Source organism: Megascapheus bottae, chromosome 17 (genome assembly GCF_031878675.1).
Source record: "Megascapheus bottae isolate mThoBot1 chromosome 17, mThoBot2.hap1, whole genome shotgun sequence".
NCBI lineage: Eukaryota > Metazoa > Chordata > Mammalia > Rodentia > Geomyidae > Megascapheus > Megascapheus bottae.
In genome coordinates this window covers 50636031-50648245 of record NC_143525.1, presented here as the reverse complement: position 1 = coordinate 50648245, position 12215 = coordinate 50636031, and the positions used below count along the sequence as shown (strand labels likewise).

The 12215-nt window shown below is 62.6% G+C and overlaps 1 protein-coding gene across 2 annotated transcripts in view; it reads right to left on the bottom strand.

Moving 5' to 3' along the window:
* Bahcc1 (BAH domain and coiled-coil containing 1) overlaps positions 1 to 7552 on the bottom strand; it is a 49896-nt gene extending 42344 nt beyond the window's left edge. For both annotated transcript variants that reach the window (XM_090351358.1, XM_090351357.1), the window contains exon 1: positions 7375 to 7552. In XM_090351358.1, the coding sequence (XP_090207484.1) occupies positions 7375 to 7552 (178 nt within the window). The remainder of the gene's footprint in view (positions 1 to 7374) is intronic.
* Between the last annotated feature and the right edge of the window lie 4663 nt (positions 7553 to 12215).

Genomic DNA, 12215 nt, shown 5'->3' with positions numbered 1-12215 from the left:
TGAGGTCTCACTGCCCAAGGAGACACGGGAGGTGAGGGGGACAGTGGGGATAGGGAGTGCCTGCGGGCTACACATCAGAATCATGAGGGTCTGCAAGAGACTAGTATGTTCTCAGGATTCGGGGTTCCTGCAGGGAGCCCACAACTGCCTCTAGAAGCCAGCAGGTGATGAGCGGAGCAGGGAGGCAGCCGTGGAGGGGCAGGGAGAGGAGAGGGCCAGTATTGGGGGACAGCTGGGAGGCAGGAATGCAGTAGCCTGGCTGGGTGCGTGGGCCCTTGGGGACTTCAGCAGGAAAGGGGAGGGGGAGGGGGAAGAGGTGCCAGTGGCGGCAGCCACAACAGAGCTGACCAAGTGCAGAGGCCTGGGGTCCAGGCAGCCGTGAGGGAGGAAGGCAGTGTCTCGGGTGCAATGGCCAGGCCTGCGGTGGGAAGGAGCCACGTTTGGGACCTGATGGGGCTCCTGGGGGTGTCGGCCCTGAATTAGACGGGGGGCATCTTCACGCAAAGCAGGAGCCTGGAAAAGTGCAAGGCCAGCAAGCTCCAGGGAATCCGGCGGGGTCTGTGCACACTGCAGGGGTCATGGCTGGCCAGCTCGGAACCCTCACGGGGGGGCGGGGTGGGGGGTGGGGGAGGAGGGGGGGGCCTGCAGCTCCACTCCCTCCGGCAGGCCCTGGGCACCAAAGGACCCCAGGACAGGAAGGAGGGGAAGGGAAGAGCTGGGCAGGCTCTGGAAGGCAAGTGAGAGCACGTGAGGGGAGCTCGCATGAGGCGCTTGGCCTAGGGTCCTGGATGCGGTGTGTCAGGGCTTCCAACCTGCATCCTGGCCAAGGCCCCGTCAGTTCTAGGCTGGGCTGCCGCAGCCCTTCTCCATGCTCACCATGAGTGGGACGGCCAGGAGCGGGGGCAGGGGCTGTACTGAAGGCCACTCACCCCAGGCTTGGAGTCCAGTCCTCAAGTTTCCCGCAGGCCCAGCCTCTGCCAGCTCACACCCCACCCCCACCCCAGCTCTGCTCCCAGTGTGCAGGCCTGGCTCTGAGGCAGGGCTCCCGGCCCTGTGGAAGGATGGGGAGGAGGTGGGGTGGGGGTCCTGTGGGACCCACTGCCTGTGAAGATGGCGGCAGGCCAGTTCAGTTCTTAGTTGGACGAAGGACCTTTTTGGCGGAGTGCCTCCAGAAAGCACCCCGCCATGGAGCTCTTTTCTTTGGAGACCCCAGTCTTCTGCCGAGATGCTTCTACCAGAGGCACACCCCTTCCTCTCCGTCCTCCCCCAGAGCACTCCCGGCCCTGCGGGGCGGGGGAGGGGCCGCGGCGTTCGTCCTTCCTGCTCCTGGCGCTCTGGGGACCCTCGGCCGGGCCCAGCAGCACTGCGGCAGGCCTCAAAGCCTTCCTGTCTGAGGACACTGTTCTCTTTGTTGGGGTGGGAGGAAGGGGGGCGCAGCCCAACCCACCTGTTCACTCCCCCAGGTCAGAGTGTAGGAAGCACTTCCTGGAAGGCTGTCCAGTGGACAGCTGCACCGCAGGCCCCAGCACCAGCCCGCCAGCCACTGCATCCCTCCACCAGGCAAACCTGGCCCTTTGCCTCCGGCCTGGGCACCCCACGCCACCCCACGGGCAGACGCCCAGCACCCCTAGCCCCAGTCTGTGGTGGCAGCAGCTCGGGGGCCACGGACAGCGGTAATATTATAGATTACGACAAACAGGGCAGCCCACTGACAAATAGGCCTACGTGATCTAAACGGTATATTATCCCATAAAAACGTCAGCGGGCGGCACGGCCCAGCCAGAGCCCAGCGCCATCCCACGCCCGAGGCCCTCGGAGGCACAGCCAGGCTGCAGGGTGATTTCCTACACAGGGCACGCGGCTTGTGATTTTGGTTTTTGCTCGTTACACCATGTCTGTGGAGAAGGGGCGTGAGGTCTTGGAGGTGAGCGGGACCCGGGAACCCCAGGAGAGCCATTCCCTGGAGGGGACGGGGGCAGAGACGGGAAATGTGCTTTGTATCCTGAAGCGGGTTCACAGTGTGTCTATGAAGGGCACAGGCGCGCGTGCACGTGTGCACACACGCGCGCGCGCGCACACACACACACACACACACACACACACACACTCAGCAGAGGCCTCCCCCACCTCTCCAGGGGCACCCCGGAAGGTCTTCCCCAGGAGCTTGTCAGGGAGCCAGGGTTCCAGAACCTACTCTGGATAGGACAAGGGGCCCTAGGCCACTCAGTCTGTCCCTGGCTTTCTTAGGACAATTCGCCAGAGCCATTCTTGAGGATGCTGGTGGATGAGGCGGGGAGCCCCAGGACTCTGAGGACATCAGGATGTGGTCTTGCCCCGGCCCCCGCCCCCTCCCCACCCCTGCCCCTTCCGCTACCAGCTTCTCCTGGGGGTCACAAGCCCCCCCCCCCCAAAGGCCATATCACAGGCTGAGCTCAGGGGCACAGCAGGCATCTCCTCTGGAGGGGTGTCAAGGCAGCTGGGGACCCATATTCTTATGTCTGACAGGGAAGAAGTCAGGTAAGTGGTCAGAGGCCCCAAAAGAAGGGCTAGGGGAGGGCTGTGATGGGGCCCAGGACCCCCTATTTTCGCAGAAAGCAGTTATTCCCAGTGGTGCTAACTGAATTCTATCTATGCTCTGGAATTCCCAGCTCAGGGACAATGGAGGGTGGGGGGTGTCAGATGCTGGAGCTAGACCAAGGCCTTCTGGGAAATGTAGTCCTTGGGGAATTAGGAGGCCCAGTCAGGAAAGTAGGGGGATTTCATTAGGGAAGAATGATGGAAAAGCGGAGCAAAGGGAGTTATCCTAACCCCAAACTCAGAGTGGAAGTTTATGACCCTTGAGAAACAGCAGCACTTAAACATCAGTTACCTAATCCTAGTCTGAGACCTATGTCCACAGTGGTTTTTCAGATTCCTGATGCTCTTATTATGGTAGGGAGACCTGGGACCTCCCCAGAGAGGAGGGAAGTTGGCCAAAGCATCCGAGTTAAAAGGCATTCAGTGCCCCCCTTCCCTGACAGGGAGCTGCCCAGGGAGTCAGCTGCAGGGGGTACAGTGGTGGGGTGCTAGCTGCCGGCCTCAGCCTCAGGGAAAGGCTGCGGTGAGCCTTCTGAGCGCCCCCACATTAGTTATGCTCACAGTCCGCGCTGATGACATATGTAAGTTGACAGTGAGCATCCTATCAACTTGCTGGAGTGTATCTTGATTGTTAAAACACACTCTTAAAGGTGTACAATCATTTATCAAATTAAAATAGCCACACTTGCGTGTTCCCTTTCTGTCTTCCCGGGGCCTCCCTCTGCCACTGGCCTCCTGGGTGTCCCTTCCCCAGTCCAGCCCACCTCCACCCCCTGTCCCATCCCCGCATCTAGTGTACTCAGGCACCAGGCCCTCCTGGCAGCCCCCTCACCCGCCCCAGGCCAGGGCAAGCCCACTAATCGCCAAGAAGTGACAAACGCCAGAAGCCCCACCAATTAAATTTAAACTCATGCAAAGCTCAGTGGCTAGTAAATTATTATTTTTATTAGCTTGAACCAAGTTCCCGTAAGAGAGAAAGTCAACTTGCTCCCATGAATGGCTCTTGTATAATTTATTTAACTCTGCTCTTTGCCAAAGCCTGGAATATTTTTAGCTCGTTCTGTTGTTGGATTTGGCTTTTTTATGTGTGTTTCTGAGGGGTATTTTTAGCCTCATCCATGTTATTCTAACAACCTCCTATGCGTTTTTGTCCTGTCTGTGCGGGCTGTTGAACCCTGTCTCACAGGGAGCCAAGGGAGATTTCTAAGAATAACCGTGGAGCGTTTGGGGGTGCTGTGTGTTTTCAGGGGAGATGTGCTATTTGCACAAAGCCGCTCCCTGCCTCGGTCACTAATTTGCCTTATTGCTCACGTGACCCGGGTATTCCTACGGAGAACGCGGCATCTCCTTACAGGACTAATCAGACTCGGTGGCAGCACCACCCCACTGAGAAAAAACCCACATTCCAAAAACAGCTTTGGCGGGGTGGGCGCGGCCGCCACAGCCGGCCCAGCCGACGCGGCCGCCAGAGTCCTGGATCCCCGCGGCTGGGCCGGCTGCGGTGGCTTTGATGTCTAGCTCTGTCACTGGGAGAGCAGGATGGGTAGAGGCTTCGAAAGTAACTCTTTTCACACCTACTTAATGTTGGTAACTGCTGCAGAGGCACTGGTCCTGTCATGGAGTTAATGAGGTATTTACGAAAATGTATTTTTTCTTTACACACACACACACACACACACACACACACACACACACACACACACACACAGACGGAGAGGGACCTTCCATAGGATCTTTTCACACAGGAAATGATCATTTTTTTTAAAATCTCTACAGGGCTGGGCGTAGTTTTTGGCAGATTGAATATTTATTTATTTTTCTACTTAGTGTGATGGGCCGCCCTTATGTACTTTTCAGAGGAAGGAGATTGGCAATTCTTCTCCAGAACCAGCTCAGGTCCCACGGCATCTCCAGACAACGCACAGGCTTACAGACCAAGCCCAGACCAGGGCAATTCACACCCCAAACAGAGAAAGAAGGAGGAGACCTAAGAGGACTGCAGCCCGCCTGAGGAGCTCCCACCCCAGGGGTCACTGGGAGACAGACAGGACGGGAGCTGAGCCAGCCAGAGGGGAGGGGCGGCACACTCTTCTCCCGGACTCCCCTCCCCCTGCAGATTAAACGTGCCCCAGTGCTCCTGGGAGCTGAGATCCCCAGGCAGGAGCACTGATGAGAAATCTTGGGTTGTCTCTTGTTGATTTTCATTTTTTTTTAACCTCCCCCTCCCAGATTTCACAGCTTTGCCTCCAGACCATCTGTATTAGAGACAAAATCTAACACTGCACTAAAAATAATGGTCCCAAACATTTTAACTGCACCTCTTGGTGACAAGGTTACAGGAACAGCACTTTACCATGAGACCCTACAGGAAAAAAGAAAGAAAACCTACAGACCAAATATACAGCCAACAACACTTTCACTTTTGGAAGAACAACAGGAGAAGCCCCGGTCCTGCAGGCTGTGCTGGGTAGGGAGGAAGAAGGACAGACGCGGTGGGAAGACCCAGAGCCCAGCCCCAGCGGCTGACCCAGGCCAGGACACACCAGGCCAGGCCCACAGGGAGAGTGGTCCAATACAAGAAGGTAGGACGTGGAGAGCTAGGACTGCAGCCCTATGGCTGGATGCTCTGCCACCTGCCTGGGAAGCGGCCCATTGAGCGGGAGAAGCCACCGACAGACTCTGCTCTCAGCCGGCAGCCTGCGCAGGGAGGGGCCGCTGCCACCCTGCAGCTCAGCCTGCGGGCCAAGGCTGTCCATGCAAATGGACACTTGGAGATCTGCACAGAAGGCTTGAAACGAATTACCTAACTCACGACACTTCTTTCTAAACAGACAAAAGTAAAGGCAGCCGGGTGTAACTCCTTAAAAAAAAAAAAATACATGGGGCACAATTTTAGAACGAACACAACATCCTGACTTGAGATTGCAAAGGGCTTCCAGCCACATGCAGCCCTGCGAGCCATGCTTCCCCCTTCCCAAGCCAGTCCAACACCTCCACGCACAACAGTCCCTCCAGTTCCCAGGAGGTGGAAACTGGGGCTTCCAGGACCAGGGACACGTGGCCTTCCAGCCCCCAAGGAGGGAACCCCGAGGGACCCCCTTCACCCTCGAGGGCCCCCTGTGCATGGAAAGGAGAGGAGGTCTGGGGTCAAGTCATACAACAGAGGACACAGGCCAGGGCCTGGCGCAATTCCTCACAGCCCTCTGTGGCCCGCACTCCAAGAACCACGTGGTCCAAGTTAGAATGGGCAAGAAAGACAAAGGTCCAGGCGGCCACATCCCACCTGACTGGGTATCACCTACATCGGAAAATGAGGGCGGAAAAGAGAAATGGTGGCTGACCCACAGACGGGCAGGCTTTGGGCTGGTGAATGGGGTCGGGAGGCAGCAGTGACCTGAACTGATGGGGAATGTGGCCTGTGCTGTACTCCCCAGGGGGGCCGCCCCAGCCAGCGAGGGCACCGCCGTGAAAACCTCTCAGCAGCAGCAGGGCCCCTCCTCTCTGCATTGCTGTGACCACAGGGCAGGGGGGGCCCAGCTTATTGGAGGGGGAGGGGGCGGAAGGAGGAGGCTGTCTCCCCATCCCCCAACGGCAGGCTCAGCATCCCCACCCCCAGCACAGCCAAAAGCCTGCGGCCTGTAGCCAGGGCCAGCCTGGAAGCCCGGGACCTGTCCCTGCAGCCGGATTCCCTCCCTCAGCTTTCCAATGGGGTCTGAGTCCGGTGGGCAGCATTTCAGGCCAGGGGTGGGCAGAGACAGTTCATAACCCCAGTGACAATAGAGAAAAGGTATTTCTAAATCACCATTTGCTCAGGCAAGTACTTTTCTCTTCCTCTCTCCAGATATAAAGCTAGGAGAGGAAAAAAGAAAGGGACAGAAAGAAAAATGGAAGAGAAAGAAAGAACCTGGCTGGGGCATCTCCCCTGAGCGGGTCCACCCCTGGTGATGCGGGCCCCTGGCTGGGGCTGTTCACTCCGTGTAATCCTCCACCAGCAAAGCCTGGAGGTCTCTTGGTAATTAAGCAATTTCGAGTTTGGTGGGTTTTGTCTTTTTTTTAAGGAAATGTACTTTTTCTTTTGGATGGCCGTCCTCCCCTGCGTTCCCCTCCGGTGCTCTTTGCCATCCGTTCTAAGCCACGCACTCACTGTAACCCCATTAAAGCAGATACAGTTTTATTAGTACTCGCAGCTCATCAAGCCAGTAGTCGTTACTGTTACCGTCAAAAAAGACTTCTTTAAAGCGCCGAGCCACATTTCTGATGTGTAGAGCAAACGGTAAACAACGTCCCGCCAACCTGCAAGGCCCCCCGGCCTCCGGGCTGGGCCCGGCGGGGCCAGCGCGCGGAGGGCCAGGCTGCGGGCCGCGGCCTCTCCGGGCGCACGGGCGCCGACTCGGGTGCACCGAAATCCCGCGCGCGCCCTCCGCGGCGCCGCCGCGCTCGGGCCCCTGCGCGCGGCCTTCCTCTTGGCCCGGCTTTCGCGGGCCGCCCGCACACCCGTCCCCGCCCTGACGCTCCGGGACTCGCTCCGGTGACCCGGGCCCCGCGCCCGGCGCCGCCCGGTTCCCGCAGACAGGGCCGCGGGCCCCCCCCCCACCCGGCGTCTCCGCGAGGGGAACGCGGACGTGGGGCGGCCCCGGGGGCGGCCCTCCGCGACCCCGGCGAGACCCGGGGAAGGCGCGGGGCACGGGGACCAAGCCGAGCCCCTCCGACGGCGCCGGGCGCGGCGGGCGGCGCTCGCTCGGCTCCCCCCGTTCTCAGCGGGGCCGGGGTCCCCGCCCGCCCCGCCCGGGCACTGACCTGCGTGAGACGCCATGGGCAACGGCGACGGGAAGTATTTGCCCGGCTGGAAGTGCGCCGGCGGCTGCGCGGCGGGACCGGCCGGAGCGAGGCGCGCGGCGGCCGCGGCGCTGCGGTGGCCCAGGCTCCCGCGTTCCGACAGCAGATGCGGCGGCGGCGCGAAGTCTCGGCCATCCATGCCGGGCCCTGGCCCCGGCCCCGGCCCGCCGCCGCCTCCGGGGAGCAGCGCGGCCGGGGCCCGGGGACGGCGGGAGGCGCGGGCGGCGCGGAGGAGGCGGCGTCCGGGGTCACCGGCGGCGGGGACGGCGGAACCCGTCAGCACGCCGGCGGACCGGGCTTCTCGGCGGGCGGCCGGGCACCGAGCCGGCGGCCGCCGTGAAGGTCCATGGTCTGCGGAGGCAAGCGCAGGAGACTCGGTTACTCGGGGGGCTCGGCTCGCCCGGGGGTCCCCGCCCTGCCCGCTCTCCCCGCCCCCCTCCCGCCGGATCTGCCACCGCCAGACCCAGAAACGCGGCCCCCAGCGCTCGGCGCGGCTGCCCGCGGCGCTCGCCGCGCCGCCCCGCGCCCGGGTCCCCGCGCACACACGCACCGTCCCGGCCGCGTGGGGCCCGGAGGAGCCGGGACCGGCCGGCCGCGCCGCGCGCCGCGTCCGCTCCCTGCGGGTCCCCGCGGCGAGGGCGCCGTGGCGGAGAGGCGGCTGGCTCCGCCGGGTGATAAAAACCCAAATCTGCGGAGCCATCACGCACACCGGCGCGCGCACACACTCGCACGCACACCCGCTCCCCTCCCCCGCCGCCCGGGGGTGTCTCGGAGGGGAAGGCCCGGGGTCCGCGCGCGCTTTCTTCTCCTCCCCGACATGCGGAGGTCCAGCTTTTACTGCATTCCGCCTAACCGAATAACCATGCTAATTAAGCGAGTAATTTTATTGATTGTAACTCTAGAGTTTTTTTTTATAACCCTTCTTTTTCTCCCCTCTCCCATCCCCCCCATGCGTCTTTCAGTCCATTCTTTTGAATCTGTCGCCCCCCCACCCCCCAACAGGACCGGCCGGGTCGCCCAGCACCGTGGCCGGCCACGATCCCCGGCCAGGTCCCCCGCGCCCCGGGCGCCCCGCGCCCGCCGCCGGCATCACCTGGGCCGCCACGCCGCAGTGCCTGGCCCGCCGTCCCCGCGAGCCGGGAGCTTCCAGGCGAGGCTGGAACAATCACCCCGCCCCCCAATCACATTCGCCCAGGATCTTCTTCTGCGAATTGGGGGCTTGGGGAGGGGGGAGCGCTCCGAGAGTCAGAAATTGTTCTTCCTCGGCCTCCCAGAGGGGCCGCGGCATTTCTCCACTCCCAGCCTGCCCGCGACCGCCCAGCCGAGGCGCCCGGAGACGTGGGACCGACCCTGCAGCTCGGAAGGCGGACTGGGCCCTGGGCAGCCTTCCCCGGGCCCGGGGCCCGCCGGCCCCTGCCCGCCGCCGGCCCCCTCCTGCGGGGGGGACCACTGAAAAGTGCCCTGGCGCCTCCCCTTCACCCCTCCCGCCGGCGCGTCCACCAGCGAGCAGGCAGAATTGGGACAATTTCAAACTCGGCCGGGAGCGACCCAGCCGGGGCTGCTGGCTTCTCCGCCGGGCACGTGCGCCGCCGGCCAGGCTGTTCCCATTTCTCCTTATTCTGGAGCACGCATTGTTTGAATGTGTGGTATCGCCTCCGAAAGCAGGGACGTGGTGGACGGACTCCACATTCTCAACTGGGAACTTTCTAGAAAAGCTCGCGTTTGTTTGTTTGTTAAAGCCAACCCGCGGTAACAACAAAGCGATTAAGATGTTTTCTGTTTTGAAAGGCCATTTAAAATTGCTGTATTTTATGCCGTGAGTTCTACTGCGTTTTTATTTGCAGACTATTTTGTGTCTGATTTAATCTATAACCAAAAACATAATGTATTAAGTGAATACATATTTGCTAAGCTGATAAGCTTTTTTTTAATATTTATTCGGAGGGCCTCGGCATTGTAAATAAGCGGGACTGCACAAAGAGTGCTCTTTGTCTCAAAACGGCATACAAAGGAGTTTGGGGCTCCCTTCCCTCGGGGATCGCCACTCTTTCCCCCGGTGCAACAAATAACCCAGCGAGGCGCGAGCCGGCCGGGAGCGCCCGGCGGCGGGGCCGGAGCGCGCGGGGCCGACCGCAGCCGGCGCCGGGGTCAGGGGAGGGGCGGCCTGGGCCCTGCGAGGGGCCGGCGCCCGTCGAGCCCGGGAGGGCGCCCAGCGGGACAAAGGGAGAGAAAGAAGGGGAGGGAGGGTCGGGAAACCGAGGCTCCCGGGGCGCCGAGGGCGGGAGCGGGGTCGGGGGCTCCGCGCGAGGGGCCTTGGCTGCCGGGCGGCCTCGGCTTTTGTTCAGGGCTCCCCGAGAAGGCGTTTCCGAGAGGCCGGGAAGGCGCGAGCGGCCCGCGGTTCTTGGGACGCGGGCTGCGAGGCCCGGAGCCGGCAGTGCCTCCACCCCCCGCGGGGCGGTCACGGGTCCGGGGACCCTTCCTCACCAGCCCGGTCTTTTCCCCAGACCAGGGGCGGACGGTCGCCCGCTCGCGCCACGGCCATCCGCACGGAGCTGGAGGCCTGCCTTCCCTTTGTGTTCTTCCCTCCCGGGAGCGGCCGCCGCGCGCCGCGCCGCCGGCTCTGCCCACACCCGGGGCCCGGGAAGCCGGAGCCCGCCGGGGAGCGCGCGGGAACCCGCCGCCGGGGCCGGGAGGCCCTGGGACGGAGCCTCGGCGCCGCCGCCCGCTGAGCCTTAAGACTCGGCGCTCAGCCGGAGCCCGCGCCGCAGCCCCAGCCCCGGGGTGGGCGGCCGAGGAGAACGGCGAGGCCGGCGCCGCAGCCCCCGGCAGGTCTGGATCCAACGCGGCGACGGGCCGAGGCCCCCGCGCCGGCTGGAGAATCGCTGGCAGCGGCTCTGCGGAGAGAACCGAGCTCCGGAGCCTCTCCCCAGCGGGGCGGGGCGGGACCTCCGGAGCCGCCGCAGCGCCAGGCCCGAGGCCCGGGCTCGGCTCGCGCTCCGGGAGCGCAGGCTTAATTCCGGGTGTGCTTTGTTTTCAACTTTTGCGCTCCAAGCCCGCTCCCACTTAGGGCCTGCGGTGGGCGACCGGGACTCGGGTCCGTCGGCTTCCCCCCGGCCGGCTCTGGGGCGCGCAGGGCGCAGCCGGGCCCGGCCGGCCGGCAGAGGCCGGGCGCGCAGCGGGCGCGCGTGGCCCCGGCGCCGCGGCAGAACCCGCTCCCTGCGAAACCGCCGCGCGGCCCCCGCCGCCCGCCCGGGAGAGGAACGAGAGTTGGGGTCGCCGGATCCCTGCCCCCCCGCCGGGACGCAGCGGCTCGCGGAGCCCGCGACTCCGAGCGTGGCCTGAGCCCGCGCGGGGTCCGGAACCCACGGCTGGAAACGACCGCGGCTCAGCCCCCTCCTCCACCCTCCTTCCCCCAGAAGGAGAAAGGAACACCCGAAACGTTCCCGGGTGGACGTCCAGGCCCCGGGAAGCCAAGCCGAGACACTCGACACCACCCCTCCCTCCCGAGCGCCCGGGAAAGCCCCTCTGGGCAGCGGCCTGGCCCACCCGAAGCCGGCGGGCTCCGGCGCCGCGGAGCGGCCGGGCGGGGCCCGTCCACGACTGCTGGGGGAGGGGAGGAAGAAGGGGGCGCAGATCGCCGGGGTCCGCGCCGCTTCCTCCGGAGCCGGGCGTTCGGTCCGCCCGCGGCCGTCAGTCCCTGTCCTGGCTCGATTATTTATTTTTAATGCTGGGTGTCGATCGAGACAAGCGCTCAGAGCAAAGCAAGGACGCATTACGGGGGGAATTTTAAACCGATCGATAAGATTTTTCAGAGAAAAAAAATCGCACTCATATACAGTCCATCTTAGAAAAAAAATAAGGCCATCGACATTCTAACGGATATTTTAAAAGGGAAGACATTACTTCTTAGCACAACCCTGAATTTCTCTTCGCTTAAAAAAAATGTAAATCCCCAAAGCCATAACAAAAAAAATAAAATAATAATAAAAATATAAAAGCAAAAAAAAAATGAAAGCAATTTCAGTTACTTACTGGAGGCTGTTTCCTGGATACAATTGAATGCAATACAATTAAATCAGTAAATGTGACTTTGTTTTGTATTCCTATTGGTATTTTCAATGTGCTGACTGTTGCACTGTAAATGCACGGCTTCCACAACAACGACTCTAGCGAGCCCATCCAGAGCGGCCCTCAAACCTGCAGCCCGGCGCGGCGAGCCACGGGCCCTGCATACTAATAAGCTCGTGCCGCGCTGCCCGGAGCAGCCCGCGCGCTGATTGGCCGCGCGGCGCGCCGCGGCCGGGAGCTCGTGCCACTCATTCGGCGTAAACAGGCCTCCCAATAGGCTGGCGCCGGGCCAGGGAGCTGCCAATCAGCGAGCAGCAGGGCTACTACCCAGCCCGATGGCGCCTAATTCAAGCCTGGCGACTGCGCAGCTCCTCTGCGCAGATCGTTGCTGCTGAATGGGGAATGGGGTGGCGCCGGGCGGGAGAGGCAGCCAGGGGCGAGGGCGAGCGCGTGTCCGGGCGCAGGGAGGCAGGCCTTTTCTTTTCTTTCCTTTTTTTTTTTTTTGCGTCTGGCTCTCCGTGCGCCCCGGGGAGAGACACCCACACGCGGTAAAAACAGACGTCCTTTTCATACCTGGGACCGCCTGGCAGGTGGCAGGAGGACCCCGACTCAGGTAGGCCCCACCTCCAGGCCCCCAGGCCTCCCGCGGAGGCCCGGGCTTTCTGCGGCTGGGACTCCAGCTCAGGAATGCGCCCCCGCCCCCCGCCTGACCACCTGCTCGGGGAGAAAGGCTG